The sequence below is a fragment of the Sminthopsis crassicaudata genome, chromosome 1, assembly GCF_048593235.1.
Source record: "Sminthopsis crassicaudata isolate SCR6 chromosome 1, ASM4859323v1, whole genome shotgun sequence".
Taxonomy (NCBI): domain Eukaryota; kingdom Metazoa; phylum Chordata; class Mammalia; order Dasyuromorphia; family Dasyuridae; genus Sminthopsis; species Sminthopsis crassicaudata.
The window spans coordinates 470,708,473-470,735,062 of NC_133617.1; the positions used below are offsets into that span (position 1 = coordinate 470,708,473).

Here is a 26,590-nt window from a genome sequence, read left to right on the forward strand (position 1 = left end):
AAGATTATTTTAAACAAAGCTAATTGTATTAATGTTAAGAAGTGAAGTGGTTTAGTGGGGGGGAAATGTGTAAAATTTCTCAGCTAAGAATTTGTTGCCCTAGCTATGTAGTCAACTAACATTTATGCATATATTATCAAAAATATTCCCCAGAAAATAAGTATTCAATGAATATGAATAAGCAGTTCTTAGAAAATTGTTAACTATTAACAGCAAAATAGAAGAATGCTTTAAATCACTAATGTTATGAGAAATGCTAATTTCTCTGAGGTTTCATCTTAAACCTTAAATTTTGGCAAAGATGACAAATATAAAAATGATCAGTGTTGGAAGATCAGCATGATAGTGCATAGTTAAACTTTGAAAATTCATATTTGTATTTATTACATTATTTAAAAGAAAAGCAAAATACATAATGGAGATTCATAGCCTCCTCTCCAATTATGCAATATGTGTAGAAATGTTTATTTTATTTGGTGTTTATTAATTTTAGAATAAAAATAAAATTATAAAATTATTATTTTTTATTATTTATATTCTACTAGGATAATGATGAGGGCCTATACTAGTATTGTAGCTGTGTGAGTAGAAAGAAAGGATCATATATGAGAGATATGAGGGTAGAAACAAAATGCCCTTAATAGGATCTTAATAATATTTGGTGAATTATTAAATGAGTACCTAAGAGAACTGCGCTTTAGTCATAGAGCTTTTATATTCTTTTTTGTAGTTGAGGTGTCATTTCTCAAATTTGGCTAGTTGATTACCTTAGGTAGAAGGAGTGAAGAACATAGTAACACCTATCTGGAATAGAATATGTAGAGTAAGAAAAAAAAGTATCTTTACAAGTAAAAATCTTGCCACTTTTTAGGCAAGGAAAGAAGTGGAATAAAGTTGAATGAAAAGAATTGATCAGATAATTCATGTATATGTTCTTCCATGAACTAACACTTATTTTTTTTTCTTTCAGAAGTGGCAACGGTATGTTGTAATTACAGAATTCTTCATGATGTTGCTGTTTGCTTTGTTTCTTTTGCTTTTTCGCTATATTATCTCAAAAAATACTGCTAAATCTCATAATTACACTTTTATTCCCATCGATAAACTTCCACATTTTTTTGACAATTTCTTTGAGCACAATAAATGGGAGCTCATATATGTGCCTTCAAGCAGTAAGACTGTGAAGACTATTGTTGAAGATGCATACGAAGCTTTAGGCATTGATATGAAAGGTTAGGAATCAAGGGGGGAGGGGGGAAAGTTGTTTCCTTTAATTCATTTTTTTCCTCCAAGACATTCTTATGTTTCTACCTCTGCCCAAAACTCTTGATTCTCTTAAGTTGAGATTCTAAGTTTCCTGAATATGAAATTATAAACAGGATAAAGAATACAAATAAAATGCAGATTAAATTTCTCAGTATAATCTAGCCTCAACCATATATCAGAAAATCACTGGGTTGGAGTTGATTACTTTTAATATCCCATCCTATGGTCCCTTGTGATTCTGTCTGTGATAATGAGGGTAATATGGAATAGCAGACCTAAAGACAAGAACAGAAATTTGGTTAGTAGGGAATCCATTATGGGTTATGTTCATGCTATGTCGTGGGATAGGACAGGGTGCTGACCAGAAGGAAAGGGAACAAGGGAAATTACTTTCTGTTGATAAAATTGTTTGATTTATTCTGGTATCTTCTCAGACAAATAGAGTGAACAGCTTTATTGAGGTAGGAATCTACCTAGTATTAATATCATAGATCAAACTGGGGTCCAATACAGAATCTCTGTGTGTGTGTTACAGGGGGAGTGAGTTCTAATCCTAGCTCTGCCATCTATTAGCCATTAGGTAACTTATACAAATTACTCGGCTATGGTAGTTGATCTTTGATGATCTTTTTTTTTTTTAATTTTCCATCCAAAATCTATTGGAATTGCCTTAAATCACAGCATTGTTGAAAAGAGCCAAGTCTATCACAATTATTACATAATCTTGTTGTTGCTGTGTACAATGTTTTCCTGTTTCTGCTCACTTTACTTAGCATCAGTTCATGTAAGTCTCTTTGAAATCATCCTGCTGGTCGTTTCTTCTAGAATTATAAAATTCCGTGACATTCATATACCATAACTTATTCAGCCATTCTCCACTTGAGGGGCAGCCACTCAATTTCTGGTTCTTTGTCACTAGAAAGAGAATCCTTTTCCTTTTATTATTATCTCTTTGGGGTATAAATGCAATAGTAAGACTGCTGGATCAATGGGTATGCACATTTTATAGCCTTTGGGTATAATTCTAAGTTGCTGTCTAAAATGGTTGGATCATGTCACTACTCTACCAACAATGTATTAGTGTTCCAGTTTTCCCACATCCCTCCAACATTTATCATTATCTTTTCTTGTCATCTTGGCCAGTCTGAGAAGTTTGAAGTGATATGTCAGAGTTGTTTTACTTTGCATTTCTCTATTCAATAGTGATTTAGGGCATTTTTTTTATATGATTATGGATAGCTTTAATTTCTTTGAAAATTGTCGTATGTTTTGACCATTTATCAATTGAAGAATGACTTGTATCCTTAAAATTAGTCAGTTCTCTATTTTAGAAATAAAGTAATAAAGTCTTTATCAGAAACACTGGCTATAAAATAAAAGAATGGCTTCTGTTCCAATCTTGACTGCATTGGCCTTGTTTGTGCAAAACCTTTTAAATTTAATTTATTACATTATCATCTATTTTGCATTTCATAATGTTCTCTAGTTATTCTTTGGCCATAAATTCCACCTTTTCCACAGATTTGACAAGTATACTATCCCTTGTTCTACTAATTTGCTTAACTATAATCTTTTATGTTTAAATCATGTACCTTATCTTGGTATAGGGATGTTGATCAGTGCCTAGATTCTGCCATACTATTTTCCAATTTACCCAGCAATTTTTGTCAAATAGTGGATATTTATCCAAGAAGCCAGAGTCTTTGGAATTATCAAACCCTATATTACTATAGTCATTGACTATTGTATTGGGTGTATTTAACATATTCTACCAATTGACTTCTCTATTTCTTATCCAGTACCAAATTGTTTTGATGACTGCTGCTTTATAGTATAGTGTTAGGTCTGGTATGGCTAGGCCACCATCCTTTGCATTTTTCTCCCTTAATTCACTTGATATTATTAACCTTTTATCTTCCAGATTAATTTTATTTTTTTTTAGCTCTATAAAGTAATTTTTTGGTAATTTGGTATGGCACTGAATAAGTAGATTAATTTAAGTAGAATTGTCATTTTAATTATATTACCCATGAACAATTGATATTTTCCCCCTTTTTTAATTTTTAAAATTTATTTGGAATAGTTTCAATTTTGGCATCATCCCAAATTTAAAATAAAATTTAAAAATAAATTTTGGAGGGTTTTGTTATCTAAATATATATGTATTATTCCCTCTTTAACCCATTCCCAACGTGAGTAGCATTTTAGAACTAGCAGTCTTCCTTCCCCCTCTAATTCCTCTGAATCAGTTCTTGCTCTTGCACCTCATTCATGTAACATAATTACTATTCTCACCTTTTCCTACAAAGTTTTGCTTTTTAGAATCACATCATACTCAGCTCTACCTTTTGAACTGCCCAATTTCTAATAACAGTCTTAGAAATATAATTTATATTTCCAAATATAGAACATGAACTGTTTGTTCTTATTGAGTGTCCTGGAATTAGTCTTTGATGTTTACTTCATATTGGTCTTGGCTCTTATATGTCAAATTTTCTATTTCAGTTTTTTTGGGTTTTTTTGCAAAAAAATCCAGAAAGTCTGGCAATTTGTTGAATATCCTTTTTTCATTCTGGATAATGGTTACTTTGGTTGGATATAATATTTTTAGTTCTAATAGTAGTTCTTTTTGTTTGAGATATGTAATATTCCAAGACTTGTAGTCTTTTACTGTAGTCACTGATAGGTCTTGTGTGATTGTAATAGTAGCTCCAGCATATTTGAATTTTTTTTTTGTTGTAGCTTATAAAAAAATTTTTTTTGATCTGAGAATTTTGAAATTTAGCAGTGATGTTAACATAGGTTTTCCTTGTTGTATCTTTTTTCAGGTGGTGATCAGTAGATTTTTTTTCTGTTTCTACTTTATTCTTGTTCTAACACTTCAAGTCATTTTTCTTTGATTATTTGTTATATTATGTCAAGTTTCTTTTTTTTGGTCATAGCTTTCAAGTAGTCCAGTTATTCTTATGTTTTTTCTTCTTCATGTGTTTTCCAGATCTATTTTTCTTATGTCTCACATTTTTGTCTATTTTTTTCATTCTTTATATTTTATTTTATTATTTTTTAGTCTTTAATAACTTCACTGGCTTCTCTTTACCCATTCTAATTTTCAGATTCATTTTTTCCCTTAAGATTCTGGATCTACTTTTCGAATTGTTTTTCTTAGATTGTTCTTTTTTTGTTGGTTTTTCTTCAATCTCTCATTTAATTTTTAAAGTCTTTTTTTTTAGTTCTTTCATACATTTTGGGACAGGAAACTATTTAATGTTATTCTTTGGGCTAGAAGAGGCTTTTTCAGTATTTTTCAGTATCTTCCCTGAAGAGGAAGCCCCATCTTCCCTTTCCAGAGTAACTTTGTATGATTGGATTCTTTTTCCTTTGCCTGTCTTTTTTTTTTAAATAAGAGATTGTTAATGTAATCACCTTTATCCTGGCATGGATTCTCTCTCAGTTCTCCCCTCTGGCTTGGAACCCCAAATCAAGAACTCCACACTTTTGTGAGTGCCCACAACCATGGCATCCCTGCCCCACTACTTCTGCACTCCTTTAGCATGTGCTAGTTCCTTCTCTCCCAGGGTCTCACCTTGGTCTGGCGTCCCTTATCAAACAGAGATTCCTTCCATGTTCCCTCACCTAGATACCCAACTCCCCACACTGTCTGGGAAGGGAAAGTTACTGTGTTTGGGACCAAAGCTTCCTCCCAATCCAGATAAGCCCAGGACTCTCTCATTGTCTCATTGGAACCCGCCTGGAAGAGTTTACACTTCACAGGAGCAAAAACCTTTGGTCTGGCATCTTTCTTTTCATTTTCCCAGGAGAACCACTCTCTTGCTCCAACTCCTGTCAGTTTTATATTGCTTTATTTTTGTTCTGAGATGCAGCTTTGTCTTCCTCGTGCAGGAAATATGGAGAGCTGGAATTTTCTGCTGTATTCACAGATTCTTCTCTCTCTATTTTTCACCTAAATCCTGTCACCTCCTTCACTTTCAGGAGATTGCTTTGCATCATCACCTCTCCTTATATTTTTTATTTTTCCTTATTTGCCGGCTTTATTTTTAATTGTATACCAGCATGCCAAGGTCTTCTCAATATTTAGAAAATGTTCACCAGATCCTGTCAAACCCTAAAGCTGACATCCTGTAGCTCTGGAAAGGGCTGTCTTTGTTGTCTTCATTTTCTTATTTCATCTTCATTTCTCAATCCCTTCTGACCCCTCTAGTTGACTAAACCTGCTCACTCAAAGGTGACCAGTGTGCTTAACATCAAAACCCAGTGGCCTTTCCTCAGGTTTCATTCTTCTTGGATATTTTGCAGCTTTTAAAAATGTTGATCATCACCTTCTGAACACTCTTGTTTTCTTGACGTCTATGGCACTTTACTCCCTGGAATTTACTTCTTAATTTCCTTTGCTGAATCATAATCCTTTTCTTCCAGATTTAGTATTGGCATTCACAAGGCTTTTGTCCTCTTCCTCTCTTCCCATCCTTTATAGTGTACATCTTAATGATTTCATCACCTTTCATGAGTTAAATTTATACATTCAACTTTAGTTGAATCTAAACTCTAGACCCTCATTACCAACTGCCTGCTAGATATCTTTATCATAATGTTTGTTATGGTTAGCTCAAACTTCAGATATCTGCAAGAACACATTCTATTTTTTTCCAAGCTTACTCCTTCTCTGGACTCCCTTTTCTCTCAAGGTGATCACCATCATTCTAGTCACTTATAAACACAACCTTAAAGTCTTCTGGAATTCTCCCCTCTTCTACATTCCCATATCCTTATTTATTATTGCCTTATCTCTATATTGGTAACAGTTACCAACTGCACCTTAAATACTATCTATTCTTTTTAAAGAAGTTGATTACCCAGACAATCTTTCTCTACACTCTCAAACTTTGATGTGTACATTGTATTGTTTGTCCTAAAGCTTTGCCACTCACAAAATAATGGGTAATACCTTAGAAGTCCTTGAAGGAAAGGACTGAGTAGATAAGCAAGTAGATTCTTGAGAAATGAAACTATGACTAAACTGAAGTTTGTTATGCTTGAGTAATCCTGAAAAGCATTTGTTCTTGTAATAGTAGTTGCTTAATAGAGATTTGTTGAATTGAGTTATGAAGTAGTCTGATGGTCACGTATGTAAGATGAGAGTAATTATCAGATATTATTTCATTTACATAGACGGCATAGTAAATCAAGAAGACCTAGGCTTATTTTCTGCCTTTACTACTTACTGGCTCTGTGATCACAGGTAATTCTCCAAGACTGTTGGTTATAGCAGAGAAGATATCAGTCTACATTACTAAAGGATATTCCTCATCTTGAACTTCCTACATTATGAAATCAAAGAAGCAGTATTAAAAAAATTTGCATCAAACTCAATTTAAAGATTTTCTCTTTCCACAGTTAGTAGCTTTACTTCAGAGAACATTTTTGAAGAATACATGAAGTTCAGTAGTAACTCTACTGTTGTACTGGCTGCCATAGTTTTTAATCATGACTTCACTGATGGCAAAGATACTCTACCTCTTCAGGTAAGAAAGTTGTTTTTGTTTTGTTTTTTTAATAATACTTGCTATTTTTTTAATAGTTTTTTTTTTCCCCCAAGTACATGTAAAGATAGTTTTCAGTATTTATTTTTGTAAGACTTTGTGTTCCAGATTTTTTTCTCTCCCTTCTTACTGCCCCTTCCCCAAGACAGCAAGCTATCTGATATAGGTTAAATATGTGAAATTCTCTTTTTTTAAAAGAAATGTTTTTTTAATTAAAGCTTTTTATTTACCAAACATATGCATAAGTAATTTTTCAACATTGACCCTTGCAAAGCCTTCTGTTCCAAATTATCCTCTCCTTCCCCCCAGCTCCTTCTCTAGATGGCAGGTAGTCCAACACATGTTAAATATGTGTTAACATATAAAAATATATGTTAAATTCAATATATGTATATATATTTAAACAGTTATCTTGCTGTATGAGAAAAATTGGTTCAAGAAGAAAAAAAAAACTGGGAAAGAAAACAAAATGCAAGCATACAACAACAGAAAGAGTGAGAATGCTATGTTGTGGTCTACACTCAGCTCCCACAGTTCTCTCTTTGAATGTAGATGGCTCTCTTCATCACTGAACAATTGGAATTGGTTTGAATCTTCTCAATGTTGAAGAGAGCTATGTCCCTCAGAATTGTTGCCATGCATAATGATCACTTGGTTCTACTCATTTCACTTAGTATCAGTTCATGCAAGTCTCTCCAGGCCTCTCTGAAATCACTCTGTTTCCAGTTTCTTGCCGCTACAGAATGAGTTGCCACAAATGTTTTTGCACATGTGGGTCCCTTTCCCTTATCAGTAACAAACATAACAGAAATCATAGGATGATCATCCAAAAGACATCTTAAATCCTTTAAGATCTCTTTTGGCTATAAGCCCAGTAGAAATACTTATGCAATTCTTTTAAACATATTTTCACATTTTTAATATTGCATGAAAAAATTAAACCAAAAGGCAAAAAGCCATGAGAAAAAAAACCAACAACAAGAAAAAAAAAAAAAAAAAAGAAAAATACAAATCTGAGAGGTAGATTATCCCTTGTACTCCTAATTTGCTTATAGTATCACCTTTTATATATAATTCATGAACCATTTCCACCTTATCTTGCATACTATTTTTCCAGTTTGTTCCAAATATTGAGTTCTTAATCCAGAAGCTGGAGTCTTTGGAATTATTGAATACTAAATTACTATAATCATTGACTATTATGTATTGCACTGATCAACACTCTATTTCTTATCCAGTACCACATTGTTTCAATGATTGCTGCTTCATAGAATAGTTTTAGTTACTTTCCTTTGCATTTTTTCTCCTTAATTTACTTGATATTACTTATCTTTTATTATTACAGATGAATTTTTTTTTCTAGTCCTATAAAGTAATTTTTTGGCAGTTTGGTGTGGCACTTAATTGAATAAGTAGCTTAATTTAGGTAGAATTATCCTTTTATTGTATTAGCTCAGCCTATCTATGAGCAATTGATATTTTTCTAGTTGTTTAGATCTAACTTTATGTTCATGTAGTTTCTTGACAGGTAGTATTTTAATTGACAGGTAATATTTTAAATTGTTTACAGTTACTTTAAAGAGGATTTCTCTATTGCTGCTGAGCTTTGTTGATAACACATAAAAATGCCAATGATTTCTGTGAGTTTATATCATGCAACTTTGCTAGTTATTCATTGCTTCTAGTAGTTTTTTAGTTGATTCTCTAAGATTCTATATATGTGCCACCACATCATTTGCAAAGAGCTTTGTTTCCTCATTACCTACTCTAATTTCTTCAATTTCTTTTTCTTCACTGACATTTATAGTACAGTATGAAATAATAGTGATGATAATGGGAATCTTGTTTCATCCCTAATTTTATTAGGAATGCTTCTAGTTTGTCCCCATTACATATAATACTTGTTGATGTTTTTAGATAGATGCTCCTTATCATTTTAAGAAAAACTCCACTTATATTCCTTTGTTCGCTAGTGTTTTTTATTAGGATTGGGGGTTATATTTTGTCAAATGGTTTTTCTTCATCTATTGAGATAATCATATGATTTCTATTATGTTTGTTATTGATTTGGTCAATTATGCTGATAGTTTTCCCGATATTGAACTAGCCCTGGTATAAATACGACTTGGTCTGAGTGTAATAAGTTGTTGTAATCTCTTCGCTAATATTTTATTTTAAGACTTTTGCCTCAATATTCATTAGGTAAATTAGTCTATAATTTTCTTTCTCTGTTTTTGATAGGACTCCTTTACTTATTTTTTCAAATAGTTTATATAGTATTGAAATTAATTGTTCTTTAAATGTTTGATAGAATCCACATGTAAATTCATCTAGCCCTGGAGATTTTTTCTCTTAGAGTTCATTGATAACTTGTTAAATTTCTTTTTCTAAAATGGGACTATTTATTTTTATTTCCTCTCTTGTTAATCTGGGCCATCAATATTTTTATAAATATTTATCCATTTCATTTGGATTGTCAGATTTATTGGCATACAATTGGGCAAAATAGCTTCTAATTATTTCTTTAATTTTCTCTTCATTGGTTTACCATTTTGAATCTTGATACTGATTATTTAATTTTTTTCTTTTTTATAATCAAACTAATCAGTTAATTTTTTCATAACCAATTTAGGTTTATTTGTCAGTTCAGTGGTTTCTTTCAATTTTATTAATCTCTCCTTTGATTTTCAGAATTTATAGTTTTATATTTAATTGGAGATTTTTAATTTGTTATTTTTCTAGTTTTTTTAGTTGCATGTTTAATTCATTGATCTCTTCTTTCTCTCTTTTATTCATGTGACTATTTAGAGATATAACTGTTCCCCTAAGAACTGCTTTGGCTGAATTACATAAGTTTTGGTATGTTGTCTCATTATTGTCATTCTCTTGGAAAAAAATTATTGGTTATTTCTATGATTTGTTGTTTGACCACTCATTCTCTAGGATGAGATTATTTAGTTTCCAAATAATTTTTGGTCATTTTTCTATGACTCTTTATTATATGTAATATTTATTGCAACATAATCTGAAAAGAATTCATTTACTATCTCTGCCTTTCTGCATTTGGTTGTGAGATTTTTATACCCTAATGTAAGGGTTGGAGGCGGAGTCAGGCACTCCGCAATCAGGAAATAAATGGGCAAAGCCTGAGATTCCTGGATATGATTTGCTTGAGTAAGCAGGGACCACCTTGTGGGCAGGAACTCTGGTTGCAGTGAGATTGCATCATCAATGGGAGATGTCTCCTTCTCTGTTTGGCTGTGCATATGACCTATAGACCCTATTTAAGCTGTGGGATGAGGAAGCAGGTCCTCTTTTACTAGGAGCTCTGCTGGGAGTAGTAACTAAGAGTGTGCAGAAGGTCAGAGGGTAGGATGTCAACACATGAATAACAGATCTTGAGCTTGCACATAGCTATTTTGGAGTACTCTATTGTGTATTTAAACCATCGTTCTTATGAAATGATGGCCAGAGAGCTCTGAAAACCTCAGACAGAGGTAAGCTTGGTAAAACTGGTTTAAGCACTGCAAAAGACAGTGACTGGAGATTTCTCTGAGGGTCTGGGAATTAGGAGAGACTGGCAGTAGTGAATGAAGAGTGGGCATTAACAAGGATATTCACAAAAGTAGTGAATGCCTTGTGGGCTTTCACATGTGGTGCCAATGTGGGTGCAGTATAGATTGCCAGACCCCCCCCCAATCAGGAAAACACTGTAGTTCCCCATCCAGTAGGGAAGGCAAAGAAGCAATGCGGATCTAGGTATCAAGCTCAAGAACACAGCTGTGCATGCAGCTTAAGTAAATAGGTCAAAGAGCCAGATGGATGATCTTTTTAAAAAGATCACCTCTGAAAAACATCAAAGAGCTTGCTTTCAAGCTCTGAGGCATTTACTCCCACGCCCATTAAGTGTAGCTCAGCAAGGAAAAAATCTAGAGCTAATAGAGATGGTTGAGAGCATAGATAAAAAATGCAAGAATTAAAGGTTGAGTTAGAGGTAAAATGAAAAATCACATTACAAACAATAAAAAAAGAGGCAAAAGGATTACAGGCTGAATTAGAGGTTGAGTTAGAGAAAAAGGACAAAAAGTTAGGTTAAAGCAATTAGAAAGAGTTTAGCCTACTGGCTGAAACTGAGAAGGAAAAAAACAAGCAGAAAGTTGGTGAACATGCCACAAGGAAACTAACCAGAGAAATACTCTTTAACATTTTATTAATTTATCTCATCTGCTACTGCTTAAGGGGATTTATTGGGTGTAGTAGTCATTTTACTGAAAGAACTAACTACTGTGCTAATGGGAAGGGGTTTGGTTCTTTTCATATGCAAAATTTGGTTTAGGCTCCAATTCTGCCCCTTTGGGGAATTTCCTATGTCCTGACCCTCCTCCCTCAACTCTACTTTCTTGGGTAGGAGGAGGAGGAATGGGAGAGACAATGGTATAATCAACACTGCCCACTAACCAGTTGCAACTCCCTATGTCTTCGTTTCAAAAGGAGGGATTAGGCTTCATGACCCTAATTAAAAGAGGCTTGTGATTTCTTGAGGGCAACAATTGTTATGGTGCTCAGAGAATCTTTGAAAAGGCTGCATTCCAACCTACTCAGTCTCTAAGCAAACCTTTGAGGATAAGAGATTGCCAATGGAGAAAGTAGAGTTTTATGACTACAAAGATATTCTCTAGGGAGCTGAAACCCGTCTTTGTTCATTTTATAGATCTTTCACTTCCACACACAGTTAGCTTGATCACCTCACCCCCTGAGAGTGCTTATAAGACAGTGTCTATTTATATACTGATTTGGGAAACTGAGGAATGTGTAGCTATTGTCCCAATCACTAATATAGATAGATAATGTGTGATCTGTGACCCAGGAGGAGAAGTAACATCAGAATTATTGATTCACACTCCTGAAATACAATTTGGTGATAGTTATTCAAACTGACTTCTGGCAACAGAATTCAGAGATATTATAGACTGCAGCTGTTACAGCTGAACGTCCTTTGCTCATTATCTGTATGAATGGCAAACCATTGAAAAGGTTGGTAGACATAGATGTAAATCATGCAGCTATTAGAAGTGCCAGTTGGTCTAGTAATTGGCTAAAGATTACAGCAAACACCTCTATATCTGGCATAAAAAGATCTATAGTAGCTAAAATTATTGCTATCTCTTTGAGATGGGAATTTAAAGATAAGACAGAAGTTTTTATTTATTTTACAGTTGAAAGGTTCCCCATCAATCAGTGGGAAAAAGACATCTTACAGAGTGAAAAATTTCAGACTTGATTAGGTATAGAACAAGAGCAACTTAACCAAGGACATTTACAAGCTTCTCCAAGTCCTTGGAATTCCCCTGAATTTGTTGCTGATTCGAGAAAAGTAAATGGACGGATGGAGACAATGGAAGCTCTTCAGCTTGGGCTTCCATCTCCTCAATTGCCTAGGGAATGGTCTTTTTGGATTAAGAATTCTATCCCTCTAGATAAAGAGGATATGAAGGGATTTGTCTTTTTATGCCCAGCATTAATTTCACTGAGCCTTATAAAGGATTTGAATGGACAGTTTTGCCACAGGGAATGAAAAATAGCCCCACTAGCATGTGGCTGCTGATCTTACTCCTGTAAGAAAAGTATCTCCAAAAGTTTTGTTGTTACCTCCATTATATGACATTTTTAAGAGAAGACAGTGCTTTAGACTCACCATGTCAGCTTGCACAGCAGGCTCTAAGAGAGATTGAATTGGCTTTATCCAATATGGCTGAAAGAATAACTCAAAAAGTATTGAAAATATCAGTTTTTGTTACAAAAGTGGCACTCACAGCAATCCTTCATCTAGGAGACAGTGTTATAAAGTGGGTGAACCTCCCAGCACAATCAGATCAAAGTCTTGCTTTTTACCAGGGCTTGTGGCTAGAATTTCAATAAAAGTCATTAAGAGAGTAGTACAATTATCTGGGACAAGACCTGGCAAAATATACACCTCTTATACCAATGCACTAATTGATGTGTGTTGTGAAACCATCCCAGAGTAGAAAAATTTATTGGCCACACCTCCAAGCCTTGCACATGGTTATGTAAATATAATTTTTGGTTCGACTTATTCAGTAGATGTGGTACAAAGAATTGCCACACACCCCCCTCAAATTTGTAGTTTCTGATATATCATCTCTTTAAAGAACTTCGAGAGCAAGTGAGAAGGCACTCAGGTAAGTATTATATCCTGCATGTCCATTTTCACACTGGACTTTCAAATCCTATCTTTTATTATCAGGGTGCTAGAGCTTTATATTTGCAAATTGAGATAAAGAGGAAGCTGGGAGCATAGCAAAAGGCTATACAGATTGCCTTCCTTTTCATGTTCCTATGCTCCCTCCAAGGAAAAACCCTTGTGGTTTGAGATCTAATGCTCTATGGGAAATTGACATAACTCATGTTAAGAGGAAGAGCGTCCATGTAACCATAGATATGTATTCTCAATTCCTTATGGCTTCAATCCAATATGGAGAAGCATTTAGGCATGTGATCAGCCATCTTTACCATTGTTTTTCCATTGTAGGAGTCTCACATGCACTTAAGACAGGTAATGGACTAGCTTATACCTCTTCTGCCTTTAGGTCCTTTTGCATTGTATTTGGCATTGCCCATTCCACTGGCATTCCATATAATCCTACTGGCCAAGCCATCACTGGACAGACTATTTATACCCCCAAGATGTTCCTGTCCACACAAAAGAAGGCAATTTTGGGATTTGTGCGAGATGTGGCAATACATACATGGAATTGCCTGCAATTTTCAAATTCTTTGGATTTTACCCTAGCAATACGCTTCTGGTACATGCAGAAAGTGTGGCTAACTAACAGACGGATCGGCAAGGACAAGAATTCTCCACAGTGATGGAAGGGCTTAGATGGCATTTGGTAGGGCCCAGGTTGAGTCAGCGTTTGGGGCCCTGGGTACACTATTGTCATTTCAGATGCAGACTCAACAGCAGAGGAGTAGATCCCAACCTGGAACATCCATGACCTAGGGATCTAAGAAGAGAAGGACCAGACCACAGCCCAGGGGGATTGGCCAGATGTCAGCAGCCCTCCAGACACTGATGACAGCCAGGTTCCTCCTGACCATGACACCAGAGACAGCAGATACAGCTCCAGTGTAGCATCTGAATTGGATTGTTGTGGGTAATGTGCAATACATACAGATGATAGAACTGGACAATGGGCTTGTGTTTCTCCCATGGCTACTCACTGTTCATATGGTGGCCTGGGGAGAGGTTTTGTCATGTTTTCCAATTATAGACTATGCCTGTAAATTAATGGGTGAAAAACCAATATGCCCACCTGCCAAAAGTTAGTTAGACAATGTTAGTTAGACATGACTTTGCTTGTATACACCTTCCTCTGTGCCTTTCTTTACCAAAAGGTGTATACAATTGAAACTACAGACTTATGACATCCTACCTCGTTGAGCATGACTTTACTGAATGGGTTGAACACCATGTTATCCCTGCTTAGTTTTGGCCACTGGTGGGCCTAGTTCTTACTGCTTTACTTTTGTTTGCCTTTGTTCTGTTATATACACTTTGTAATCTCATTGATCAAATGAGCTGTTGTTGATACTAAAGTTAGCTTGATGTGATGAGTGGTCCCTGATTTACAAGAGAAGGGAATTATAAGAGTCTGGTCATGTACAAGTGCAACAGGAAGTAAACAGGCAAAGTCTGAGATTCCCGGATGATTTGCTGTGAATAAGCAGGGACTACTTTGTGGGCAGGAACTCTGGTCACATTGAGATCTGCATCATTAACGGGAGGTGTCTCCTTCTCTGATTGGCTGTGTGTGTGAGACCTCATAGACCCTATTTAAGCTGTGGAGTCAGCAGGGGTCAGCTAGGCAGGATGTGAACACATGAATAAAAGACCTTGAGCTTGCACATGGCTGTTCTGGAGTGCTCTATCATGTTTAAACCATCATTCTTATGAAACAATGGCCAGAGTTCTCTGAAGACCTTAGACAGAGGTAAACTTGGTAAAATTGGTTTAAGCACTGCAAAAGACAGTGACTGGAGATTTCTCTGAGGGCCTGGGAATTAGGAGAGACTGGCAATAGTGAATACAGAGTGGGCATTAACAAGGGTATTCACAGAAATAGTGAATGCCTTGTGGGCATTCACTCCCTAATACATAGCCATTTTTTGTGTAGATGCCATATACCACTGAGAAAAAGATATATTACTTTCTATCCCTATCAATTTTCTCCAATGGTCGGTCATACCTAACTTTTCTAAGATTCTATTCTCTTTAATTTCTTTCTTGTTTATTTTGTAATTAGATTTATTTAATTCTGCTGAGAGGGAAGTTGAGGTTCCCCATTAGTATAGTTTTGCTGTCTATTTTTCTCTATAACTGATGTAACTTCTCTAAGAATTTGGATGTCATACTACTTGGTGCATATATGTTTAGTATTGCTATTATTATTTCATTGTCTATGGATCCTTTGAATAAGATGCAGCTTTTCTTCCTTCTCTCTTTTAATTAGATCTATTTTTGCTTTTTCTTTGTCTGAGGACACAACTGCTACCCCTGTTTTGTTGTGCTTCAGCATAATTTATTCTGCTCTAACCTTTTAGTCTTGTTCTATGTGTAACTCTATTTCAAATGTGTATCTTGTAAATAATATATTGGTAGGATTCTGGTTTTTAATTCACTCTGTTATCTACTTGTTTTATGAGAAATTTCATCCCATTCACATTCACAGTTTAGGTTGCCAACTTATATTTCCTGCCATCCTATTTTTCCAGTTTATACTTTATACTTTTCTCTCTCCTTTCACCAGTTTTTTGCTTCTGACTCTCCCTTCAAACTGCCCTCCATTTTTCCAGCTCCTCCCTTCCTTATCTTTTCCCCTACTACTTTTGCCCTTCCTTCTATTACCTTCCTCTTACCTTCCCCCCCTTCCCCTCCTATTTCCCTAGAGGGTGAGACAAATTTCTATACCCAACTAAGTATATATGTTATTCTCACTTTGAGCCAAATCCAATGAAAGAGTAAGGTTTAAACAATGTTCATCCCTCTCCCTTTTTTCCCCTCTACTGAAATAGGTCTTTTTGTGCCTCTTTATGTGATGTAATTTATACCTTTTTTCTTGCCCTTTCCTCTTCTCCCAGCACAGTCATTTTCCAACCCTTATTTTCTTTTTTTATATAATCTCATTAGAATTAATTTATTTTCACATTCTGTGTCTATGTATACCCTTTCTAACTTCCCCGACAAAGATACAATTCTCAAATATTACAAGTATCCCATAGGGATGTATACATTATAACCTTTAAAAAAAACATAATTTTTTTTCTTCCCTCGTTACCTTTTAATGCTTCTCTTGAGTCTTATATTTGAAGATCAAATTTTCTCTTCACTTCTGGTCTTTTCATCAGAAATGATTGAAAATCCTCTATTTCAATGAATAAACCATCTGTTCCCCTAAAAGATGATGGTTAATTTTGCTGTTAATATTGTCCCTGGTGGGACAGAAAAAAGTCTTTTACCTTATCCAGAGTTCCGGATTCCCTGGTAGGAACACAGATATTCTTCCTGGAAGCTGTGTGAACAGCTGAGAACACAGATTGGTTCTGAGAAGGAAACTGATTACAGCTGGTCAGGAAATTGGGAAAAACTGATATATTTTTCTTAGGCATTTTTGCCCTACTTCCTATTTAATTAAGTTTAGACTGAATTAGAAACTATTTTACTCTTTACTTAAAATTTACTGGACTATGATTTGCTGGGTTATGTTTTAACTTTGAAATCCCTTATTCAATCTTTGCGATTATTCTTTAGAAACAACCAGAAATCAGACACCTGTCCAAGGACTGGCAGTCTCTCTGATCTGTTTCTCCACTCCTGTTACCCCAGTTCCTTAATTACTATTTCAGCATTTTGATATTAGGCTCTAATGATTTGGAGTGGCCTGTCTTGGTTTAATTGCATAATTTGCTCAGAAATCTGTCTCCTACTAGCAGCTCCTGTTCTAGAGAGAAGGGGAGAAGGGGACAAGTGGAGTTACTCAAAACCCCACTTCTTCCATCTCTTAGAACCCCTCTTAGGGCAGCAGAACTGCCTTGAGCACTGCTACACAGCAGAGGCTGAGTTTAATGCACAAATGACCATAGACCTAAATACTGTCCATCTCTGGCTGAGATGCCCCCCAACTGCAGAGATTAGAACAGGGAGGCTTATGTGTCTCCCTAAATGAGAAATGCTGCTTAATGCTAATAATTCTGGGGTTATTGGGGAAAAATTGGTTCTTGCCATAAATCCTTGTATTTTTATAGTCTTAGTCTGGTTTACTTATTATTGTCCTAACTCAGTTTCCCTAATTGTCCTGACTTGGCCCTGCCTCAGTTTTCCTGCTTCTCTGTTCTGCAAAACCTCCCTGGCTTTCTTATCAGAAACCTGATAAGCATAAAAGAACTTAGGTTTAGAATATCAGAATGCCTCTCCCACACCAATCTATTCTGAATGTCTTATCAAGATGCTACTTCCCCCTGATTATGTCATCTCTATGGAGACCTACTCCAATAGTCTGACTGCTCTTGCCTCTATTTCAATCTTTCTGATTTACCGTTCATGAGGTAACAAAACCCCCCACCCTCTCTATCAGTGAGGTGGGACAGCTCAATTTCCCAGGACTTGATTGACGCTGTTTGGAGCTCAAAGCTGGGTATTTACATTGAAACATCAATTGTAAAATATTCCTGTGAAATTGACAAAAATTTAAAAAAATAATAAAGTTTTTGTTGTCTCTCTCTCTCTCTCTCTCTCTCTCTCTCTCTCTCTCTCTCTCTCTCTCTCTCTCTCTCTCTCTCTCTCCCCTCTCTTGGGGACGTCCAAAAGGGAATGAAAAGCTATAGAACTGAGGGGAGACTGGGGCTACACTCACTTGCCTTGAACACTGAACAGATTAGCTAATCTATCTCCACCCACCTTGAAAGGAGCTTCCTTCTGCCCTGCCACCATCGAGACACACCCACCAAAGCTAGCTCCTTTCAAAGCAAAAGAGGTTGGGAAAGAGCAATAAAATTCAAACTTAGCCTGGGTTTCTGCTACTTTAAATGTGATCCATACTTTGGTAACATTTATTTCCAAAAGTTTAATTGCTATTTTTAAGAACTTTTTGAATTCTTTTATGTGGAATTGGACATTCTGTGTAAGTTTAAATTGATTGTATTGTATTGGGTCAGAGCCTCTAAAATAATAAGGTTTTTTTTCTTTGCCCTTTTGAAAATGTTTCTGTTAAGGACAATATACAATTTGGGATATTTTTCTATGTATTGGGTATTTTAAAAGCAAATGTCATACCTTGCTGTTTTCAGCCTGATTTTATATGTGTGTGTAGATATATATATATATATATATATATATATATATATATATATATATCTCCTAAATGCTTGGGCAAATAAGTTTTTTTTTTTTTTTTTTGCCTGGTCATCTGTCTGTTAATTGGACAATTAACAGAGGTCTGTGAGAGCAAAACTGCTACTAACACCTGTTGGTTTCCCTTTATCTCTGTCACCTGAGACTCAGTTCTTCTCTTCTAAGGGCAATTTCTGCCTCCTGAAAGAAACACTAAGAGAAGATGTTCTTTTTTAATACAAATCTCTTCCAGACTTCTGCAGGAAAACTACTTCAGGGAACATTACTGGGGCTGAACTGGCCCCCTGGCATCCTGCTCCCTAGTAGGAAATTGGGGTCTGGTCCTGTTTTCCCACAACAGGAGCTGGTAAGCTGGGTAGGCTATGCTTATACTGTACACACCTCTGACTACTTCCACCCCTCCCCCATAAGAGTGGAAGGAAAAGATTCAAAATCTTTGCTTACTGAGGAACCAACTCTCTTCTTTTCAAGAAAAACAGCACAATTAAGAGTTCAAGACCTTAAAGTACATTTTTATCTTGAATAGATATTAAGGTCTCTTGCCTCCCCTGCCTTCTGAATCCACATTCTTTAATCCCGACCCCGGGGAAATTAGCTTTGGCTCTCTCAGCATTTTCTCCTACTTTTCTTTAATAGTTAGATGGGCCATCAGCACTTTACAAGCAGCCCACCGAAGGGTGATGCATTTCTTGCTGAAGGCCCCATTCCCCTGAATGTCACCATTTCCATCCTGGATGACATCTCACTTTTAATCTATCCTCGAGATCTGTTTTCTCTAGGCTTCAAACTTTGGATTCTCAACTGTCCTTCATCCTGGAGAACATTGACTGGAAAACTGATTGGGGACAACTGACCGGGACACCCCTAGATGCCTGCTGCCATCCCCCACATCCCACGCTTCACCCCCTGGCATGAAACCCCAAATCTCTATGACCCTTGTAAGCTTGAAGCAGTTAAGAGGAAATCATCACTCCTTTTCCCACATGTATCTGGAGGTGACTGTTTGAGGAGGGAACAAGAAGCGGGGACCCTGCTACTCTGAAGATCCTTGGAGAAAATCTTGCCTCAAATGAGGGACATTGCCCCAAATCTTTTTTTTTTTTTTTTTTTTTTTTTTTTAATGAATTTAAGTTCTAACCGTTTGAGGGGGGAAATGATGTGGGTTGAGGTTCCTTTAAGATTCCTTTCTGATTCCCAACCCCCCTCCCCCCCAACATGGCTGAAGAAGCTAGCACCTTTGATTCACAAATCCTGGTCAAAAGCACCCTTTTGAATTGCGATGATATCCGGGCTTTCCCAGCCCCCACTCTTAATGACCTGCTCAGGTTTCCCCAATCTCCACAACCCCATTATAAAAAAGGGAACCCTGGAGCCCACTCTCTGCAGGAGCCCCAAACATGGTATCCTTCTAGCCACGTAAGGGTTCCTGTCCACCCGGCACCAGCTCTGGTCCTGGTGTCTTTCTAACTTTACCCTTACTTCCAAATCCCAAATAAACCTTTTTTATCAATCTAGGTTTTGGGGCCTGTAAATTCCTTTACAGGGGACTTTGCACCGTCACTAGACTGCATTTAACTATGTATCTTTGCATCAAACCAAAAGGGATTACCCCTTACTTAACTCCACTAAAAGGGGTTACCCTTTACCTAACTTTCATCATATTGATTTACATTCAGTCTCCTTAGTTTTCTCTGTGGATGCAAATGGTGTTTTCTATCCAAAGTTTATTGGGATTGCCTTGGATCACTGAAACACTGAGAAGAACCAAGTCTTTCATAGTTGCATAATCTTGCTATTACTGTGTATAATGTATTCCTGGTTGTACTTCTTTGACTAGCGTCAGTTCCTGTAAATCTTTCAAGGCCTTTCTAAAATCAGCTTGTTCATCATTTTTTATAGTATAATAATATTTATTACTTTCAGCCATTCCCCAGTTGAGGGGTATCTACTCAATTGCCACTAAATTGCTCTACTCAATTACCACTAAAAAAGAGCTGCTACAAACATTTTCACACATTTGGGTCCTTTAACCTTCTTTACAATTTCCTTGGGATATAGACCCTGTAGTAGCACTGCTGGATCAAAGGTTGTGCACAATTTTATGGCTCTTTAAGCATAGTTCCAAATTGCTCTCTAGAATGGTTGAATTATTTCACAACTCCACCAATGTATTAGTGTCCCAGTTTTTCTACATCCTCCCAGGATTCATCATTATCTTTTCCTGACATCTTAGTCAATCTGATAGGTGTGATGTAGTACCTCAGAATTGTTTTAATTTGCAGTTCTTTAATCAGTAGTGATTTAGAGCATTTTTCCATATTAACTATAAATGGCTTTACTTTCGTCATATAAAAATTGTTCATATCCTTTGACCATTTATCAGTTGGGGAATGACTTGTATTCTTAAGAGATTTCACACAGTTCTTTACATATTTTAGAAATGAGACCTTTTTCAGAAGCATTGGTGGTAAAAAAAAAAATTTTCCCACTTTTGTACTTCCCTTTTAATTTTGTTTGTGCAAAAACTTTTTAATTTAATGTAATCAAAGTTATCCATTTTGCATTTCATAATGTTTTCTAATTCTATTTTGGTCATAAATTTCTCTCTTCTCCAAAGATCTGATAAGTAATCTATCCCTTTCTCTCCTAATTCCCTTATGGTATAACCCTTAAAGTCAAAAAGGATACTTGATTTGGACTTAATTTTATTATGGGGTATGAGATGTAGGTCTGTACTGAATTTCTAGTATGTTATTTTCCAATTTTCCCTGAAATTTTTATGAAATAGTGAATTCTTATTTCAGAAGCTGGAGTTTTGAGGTTTATCAGATACTAAATAACTAAAGTCATTGATTAATGTATTGCATAATCTATTCCATTGATCTACCATTTTGCTTCTTAGCAAATATAATATTATATAATAGTTTCAGAAATATTACTGCTAGGTGATTGTTCTTTGTGTTTTTTAAAAATTAATTTCTTTTATATTCTTCACCTTTTGTTATTCTACATGAATTTTGTTACAATTTTTTCTAGCTATACAAAATAATTTTTAGCAGTTTGGTTGATACGATTCTGAACAAATATACCAATTTAGGTAGAATTGTCATTTTTATTATATTAGCTTGGCCTCCACATGAGCAATTAATATTTTTCTAGTTGTTTAGATCAGACTCTATTTGTGGGAGAAGTATTTTGTAATTGTGTTCATATAGTTTGTGGTTTTGTCTTTGTGTGGGACGGGTGCTAGACCCCCTTTCCCAAATTAACTAACCAGAGACATCTTCAGGTACAAAGAGAGAGCATTTATTTAATCCCTGCAGGGAGAGGCCTAGATACACCTGGGAGCCATCCCAACTCCCTCCATATAATCCTGAATCTGGCAGGCCAGAAGTAGAACACCCAGTTAAATAGGAAAAGACCCAAGCCTTTTCATTAGATAAAGTAACTATCTTTGATCATTGGTCGCCATTGTTGTCTGTTTCCTGTGGTTCATGTCACTTCCTGTAACTTCACTAATTTCCTGCATCCCAGGGTTCAAGGCCTGGGAATAGGGATCATGTGACTTAGTCTCAATATTGAGAAATACTTAATCCAATCAGTTCCATTCATCTTGGCAGGTAGGCACTCAGATATTTTGTTTTGTTGATAGTTATTTTAAATGGAATTTTTCTTTCTATCTCATGTTGGGCTTTGTCAGTAATATGTAGAAATGCTGATATTTTCTGTGGTTTTATTTATGTCCTACAACTTTTCTAAAGCTATTAATTTTATCAAATAGATTTTTGGATGATTCTCTAAGATTCTCCAAGTATAAGTGCATGATAAATAATATATAATAAGTACAATACATTTTGCTCCAACCTTTTCCTCTCACTTCTTATATATCTCTCTGTTTCAAATGTGTTTCTTGGAAGTAACATAATGTAGTATTCTGGTTTTTAATCCACTCTGCTATTCACTTCCATTTTTTAGGAGAGTTCTTCCCATTCATATTCACAGTTGCAATTAGCAGTTCTGTATTTCACTCCATCTTATGTTCTCCCTTGTATATAGTTTTGTTCTGTCTTTTCACCCTGTAGATCCTTGATAGCTTTGTTTCTATTCAATTCTACCCTCTACTTCCCCTCCCTTATATTATCTGACCTCCCTTCTCTTACCCCTTTCTTCCAGTGTTTCTGCCCTCCCTTCTTTCTTGCCCTTTCCTTTTCCTTCCATTATCTCCTTCTACTATAAGGAAGTAGAAGTAGTATAGTATAAGATGAATTGCTATACCCAACTGAGTGATAGTTATTCTCTCTTTGAGCCAAAACTGATAGATGAAGGTTCAAACAATGCTCATCCCCCCCTTCCTTCTTTCTTTCTCTCTAATAGGTCTTTTGTGCCTCTTCCTGTGATTTAAGTTATCCCATTTTATTTCTCCTTTCATCTTCTCCCAGTACAATCCTTTTCTACCCCATAATGTCTTTTTCTTTGATATCATTACGTCAGAATCCATTCATATCTATACCCTCTGTCTATGTATACCCTCTCTAACTGCACCAATAACAGTTCTCAAGAGTTACAAATAACATTTTCCCATTTAGGGAATGTAAACAATTTAACCTTTAAGTAATATGTGTGTGTGTGTGTGTGTGTGTGTGTGTGTGTGTGTGTGTGTGTGTGTGTGTGTATAAATAAAATTTCCCCCTGTTTACCTTTTCATGTTTCTCTTGAGTTCTGTGTTTAAATACCAATTTTTTGTTTGTTTAGTTCTGTTTTTTTAATACAAATGATTGAGTCTCTTACTTCATTGAAGATCTGTTTTGACCAGTATAGCACAAATGGGCTGGAGATTTTTTTCTTAGGAAGTTGATGCATAGCTTGTTCTATTTCTTTTTCTAAAATGAGACTATTTAACCAATTTACTACTTCTTCTATTAATCTGGGCAACCTATTTTTGAAGGTATTCATCCATTTCATTTAAGTTATCAAATTTATTGGCATAAAGTTGGGCAAAATAACTCCTAATTATTGCTCTAATTTTCTCTTCATTAGTGGCAAGTTCTCCCTTTTCAGTTTTAGGACTAACAATTTGATTTTCCTCTTTCCTTTTTCTAATCAAATTTACCAAAGGTTTATCTATTTTGTTGATTTTTTTCATAGAACCAACTCTTAGTTTTATTTATTAATCCAATAGATTTTTAACTTTCAATTTTATTAATCTCTCCTTTTATTTTTAGAATTTCAAGTTTAGTATTTGGGCAGTTTTAATTTTCTTTTTTTCTAGCTTTTTAAGTTGTAAGCTTAATTCATTGATTTTCTCTTTCTCTATTTTTTGCAAGTAGGCCTTTAGAAATATAAAATTTCTCCCTATTACCGCTTTGGCTGCATCCCACACTTTTTGATATGTCATCTCATTATTATCATTCTCTTGGGTGAAATTATTGTGTCTGTGATTTGCTGTTTTACCCATTCATTCTTCAGGATAAGATTATTTAGTTTCCAATTACTTTTTGGTCTATTTTCCCCTGACTTTTTATTGAATGTAATTTTCATTGCATTGTGATCTGAAAAAGATGAATTTAATATTTCTGTCTTTCTGCATTTGAATTTGAGGTCTTTATGTGCCAATATATGTTCAATTGTCGTATAGGTTCCATGAACTGCTGAGAAGAAAGTGTACTCTTTTCTGTCTCCATTTAGTTTTCTCCAAAGATCTATCATTCCTAACTTTTCTAATGTTCTATATACCTCTTTAACTTCTTTCTTGTTTATTTTGTGGTTTAATTTATCTACTTCTGAAAGTGCAAGGTTGAGATCTCCTACTATTAAAGTTTTGCTGTCTGTTTCTTCTTACTTCTCTTAACTTCTCCTTTAGGAACTTAGATGCTATACCACTTGGTGCATATATGTTTAGTACTGATATTGCTTCATTATCTATGCTATCCTTTAGCAACATATAGTGCCCTTCTTTAACCATATCAGATACATTATTTCATTTAAATTTCATTACAGTTCTGAGTGAGTAGCTATTGTAGGTGTTATCTCCATTTTGCAAATGAGAAAGCTGAGGCTTCTGAGGAATAAAGACATGATTGTCAAATAGATAGCATGTATTAGGGGTGGGATTCTAGTCTTTAGATCTAGGATTTTACCCATTCTTCTATGTGGCTTCCCTAAACTACATTAGTAATTAATCAAAATAATTTTTAAAAATACTGTTGTATTGGTTCTCTGCCATTGATCTTTTTTGTTTCATCTATTTAAATGACCATTAACTTTGTTTTGGTTGTTTTCTTACACCCCTCCTGTTATTAATTGAATAAACAGAACACACACACACACACACACACACACACACACACACACACACACACATATAGTGCCTTTCTTATCTCTTTTAATTAGATCAATTTTTGCTTTTACTTGATCTGAGATCAAGATGGCTGCCATCCCTGCTTTTTTTACTTCACCTGAACCATAGTAGATTCTGTTCCAACCTTTTACCTTTACTCTGTATGTATCACCCTGCTTTAAATGTTTCCTGTAAATAATATATTGTAGGATTCTGGCTTTCAATCCAGTCTGCTATTCAACTTCCCTTTATGGAGAACTTTACCCCATTCACATTTATAGTTAAAACTATTAATTCTATATTTCCTGCCATCTTGTTATCCCCAGATTATGCTTTTCTCTTTCCTTTTCCCCTTCCCCAGTATTAAACTTATGAGCACCACTTGCCTCTCATGTAGCCTTCCCTCTTTAGGATTTCTCCCACCCCCTTAGAGTCCCTTCCATTTTCTTAAACCTTTCTCTTACAATTTCTGTATTCCTTTCTATTTGGTCTACCCCTTCCCTTTTCGCTTTTCTCCTCCCACTTTTCAATAAGGTGGGAGAAGTTTCTTTGTAAATTGAATATGTCTAATATTTTCTCTTTGAGCCAATTCTGATGAGAGTAAGATTTACACTATGTTCATCTCCTCCCTTCTTTCCCTCAGATATAATAGGTTTTCTTTGCCTCTTTGTGAGATATAGTATCTCCACTTTTCCCTTTTTCTGGTACCTTCCCTTTTCCTTTTCACCTCTAGATCCTTTTTTATAGTATAACAGTAAAACCAAATTATATATGTACTCTTTATGTATACCATAACGGAAACGCAGTTTTCAAGAGTTATTTTTCCTTTTTTTAATGCTTCTCTTGAGTCCCATATTTGGAGGCCAAACTTTTTGTTTAGCTCTGGTTTTTTCATCAAAAATAAATGGAATATTTCATTGAATGTCCGTCTTCTTCCCTGGAAGAAAATGCTCAGTTTACCTGGGTAAGTTATTCTTGGTTGCATACCATGTTCCTTTGCCTTTCCAAATATCAGATTCCAGGCCCTTCGATCTTTAATGTGGAGTCTGCTAGATCCTGAGTAATCCTTATTGTGGCTCCTCAGTATTTGAATTGTTTTTTCTGGCTGCTTGTAGTATGTTTTCCTTGGTTGATAGTTCTTGGATTTAGCCACACTATTTCTTGGAGTTTTAATGTTGGGCTCTTTCTGATTATTTTCTTCATTTACTTTTAAAATTTATTTTTATAATTGTCCAATTGAGTTTTTAAGTGAGTTGTTTTGTTCTATGGAATTTTTTTCCATTTCGCCAAATTTATTTTTTAAGGAATTATTCTCTTTTTCCAATTCACAAATTCTGTTTTTCTGGAAGTTATTTTCTTTACCCACTCTATCTTTAAATGAGTGGGATGACTTATCCAGACCCTCTTTGAAAGCTTTCCTTTCTTTTCACCATTTTTCTTCTAGCTCTCTTTTAAGATCCTTTTTAATTTCTTCTATCAGAGCTGTATGTGATGGGGACCAGATCATATCCACCTTTGGGTTTTCATTTAGAGACAAACTGTTTTTAGACTCCTCTGGGTTTGAAATCTGCTCTCTTTCAGTATAGAAGCAGTCTATAATATACCTTTTTACTCATTAAAAAAAAAAAAAAAAAGCTGCAGTCTGCTTATGGGGCAGTGAGGTATTTCCAAGCTACTTTTACAGACAACAGAAGTGGTAGTGAAGCGGCAGTGGAACAGCAGTGGCTGGCATGATGAGATCGTGCTGAATCCTTCCCAGTTGCTGGGTGGTGTGGCCAGGTCCTAAGAGACCCTAGCTTTTCGGAGTTATAGTATTTACCCCTTGTGTTTACAGCTTCTCTGCTGATTTACTGGCTTGCTGCCAGGGCAGAGTAACCACACTGTGTTAGAATTCTCCCCGAAAATTTTCCCCTGACTGAGACCACACCCCTTCCCTCTCTGGTCTGCTCAGCACGAGCTGTTCTCCATGCTCTCATTGCCAACTTTCCTGAGTCTGTGCCT

At 35.5% G+C, this 26,590-nt stretch overlaps 1 protein-coding gene across 1 annotated transcript in view; it reads left to right on the plus strand.

The window, feature by feature from the left end:
* Positions 1-923: 923 nt before the first annotated feature.
* Positions 924-26,590, plus strand: part of LOC141550392 (phospholipid-transporting ATPase ABCA3-like) — a 234,350-nt gene continuing 208,683 nt past the window's right edge. The window contains 3 exon segments of the mRNA XM_074280992.1: positions 924-951; positions 954-1,232; positions 6,679-6,806. Coding sequence (XP_074137093.1) covers positions 924-951; positions 954-1,232; positions 6,679-6,806 — 435 coding nt within the window.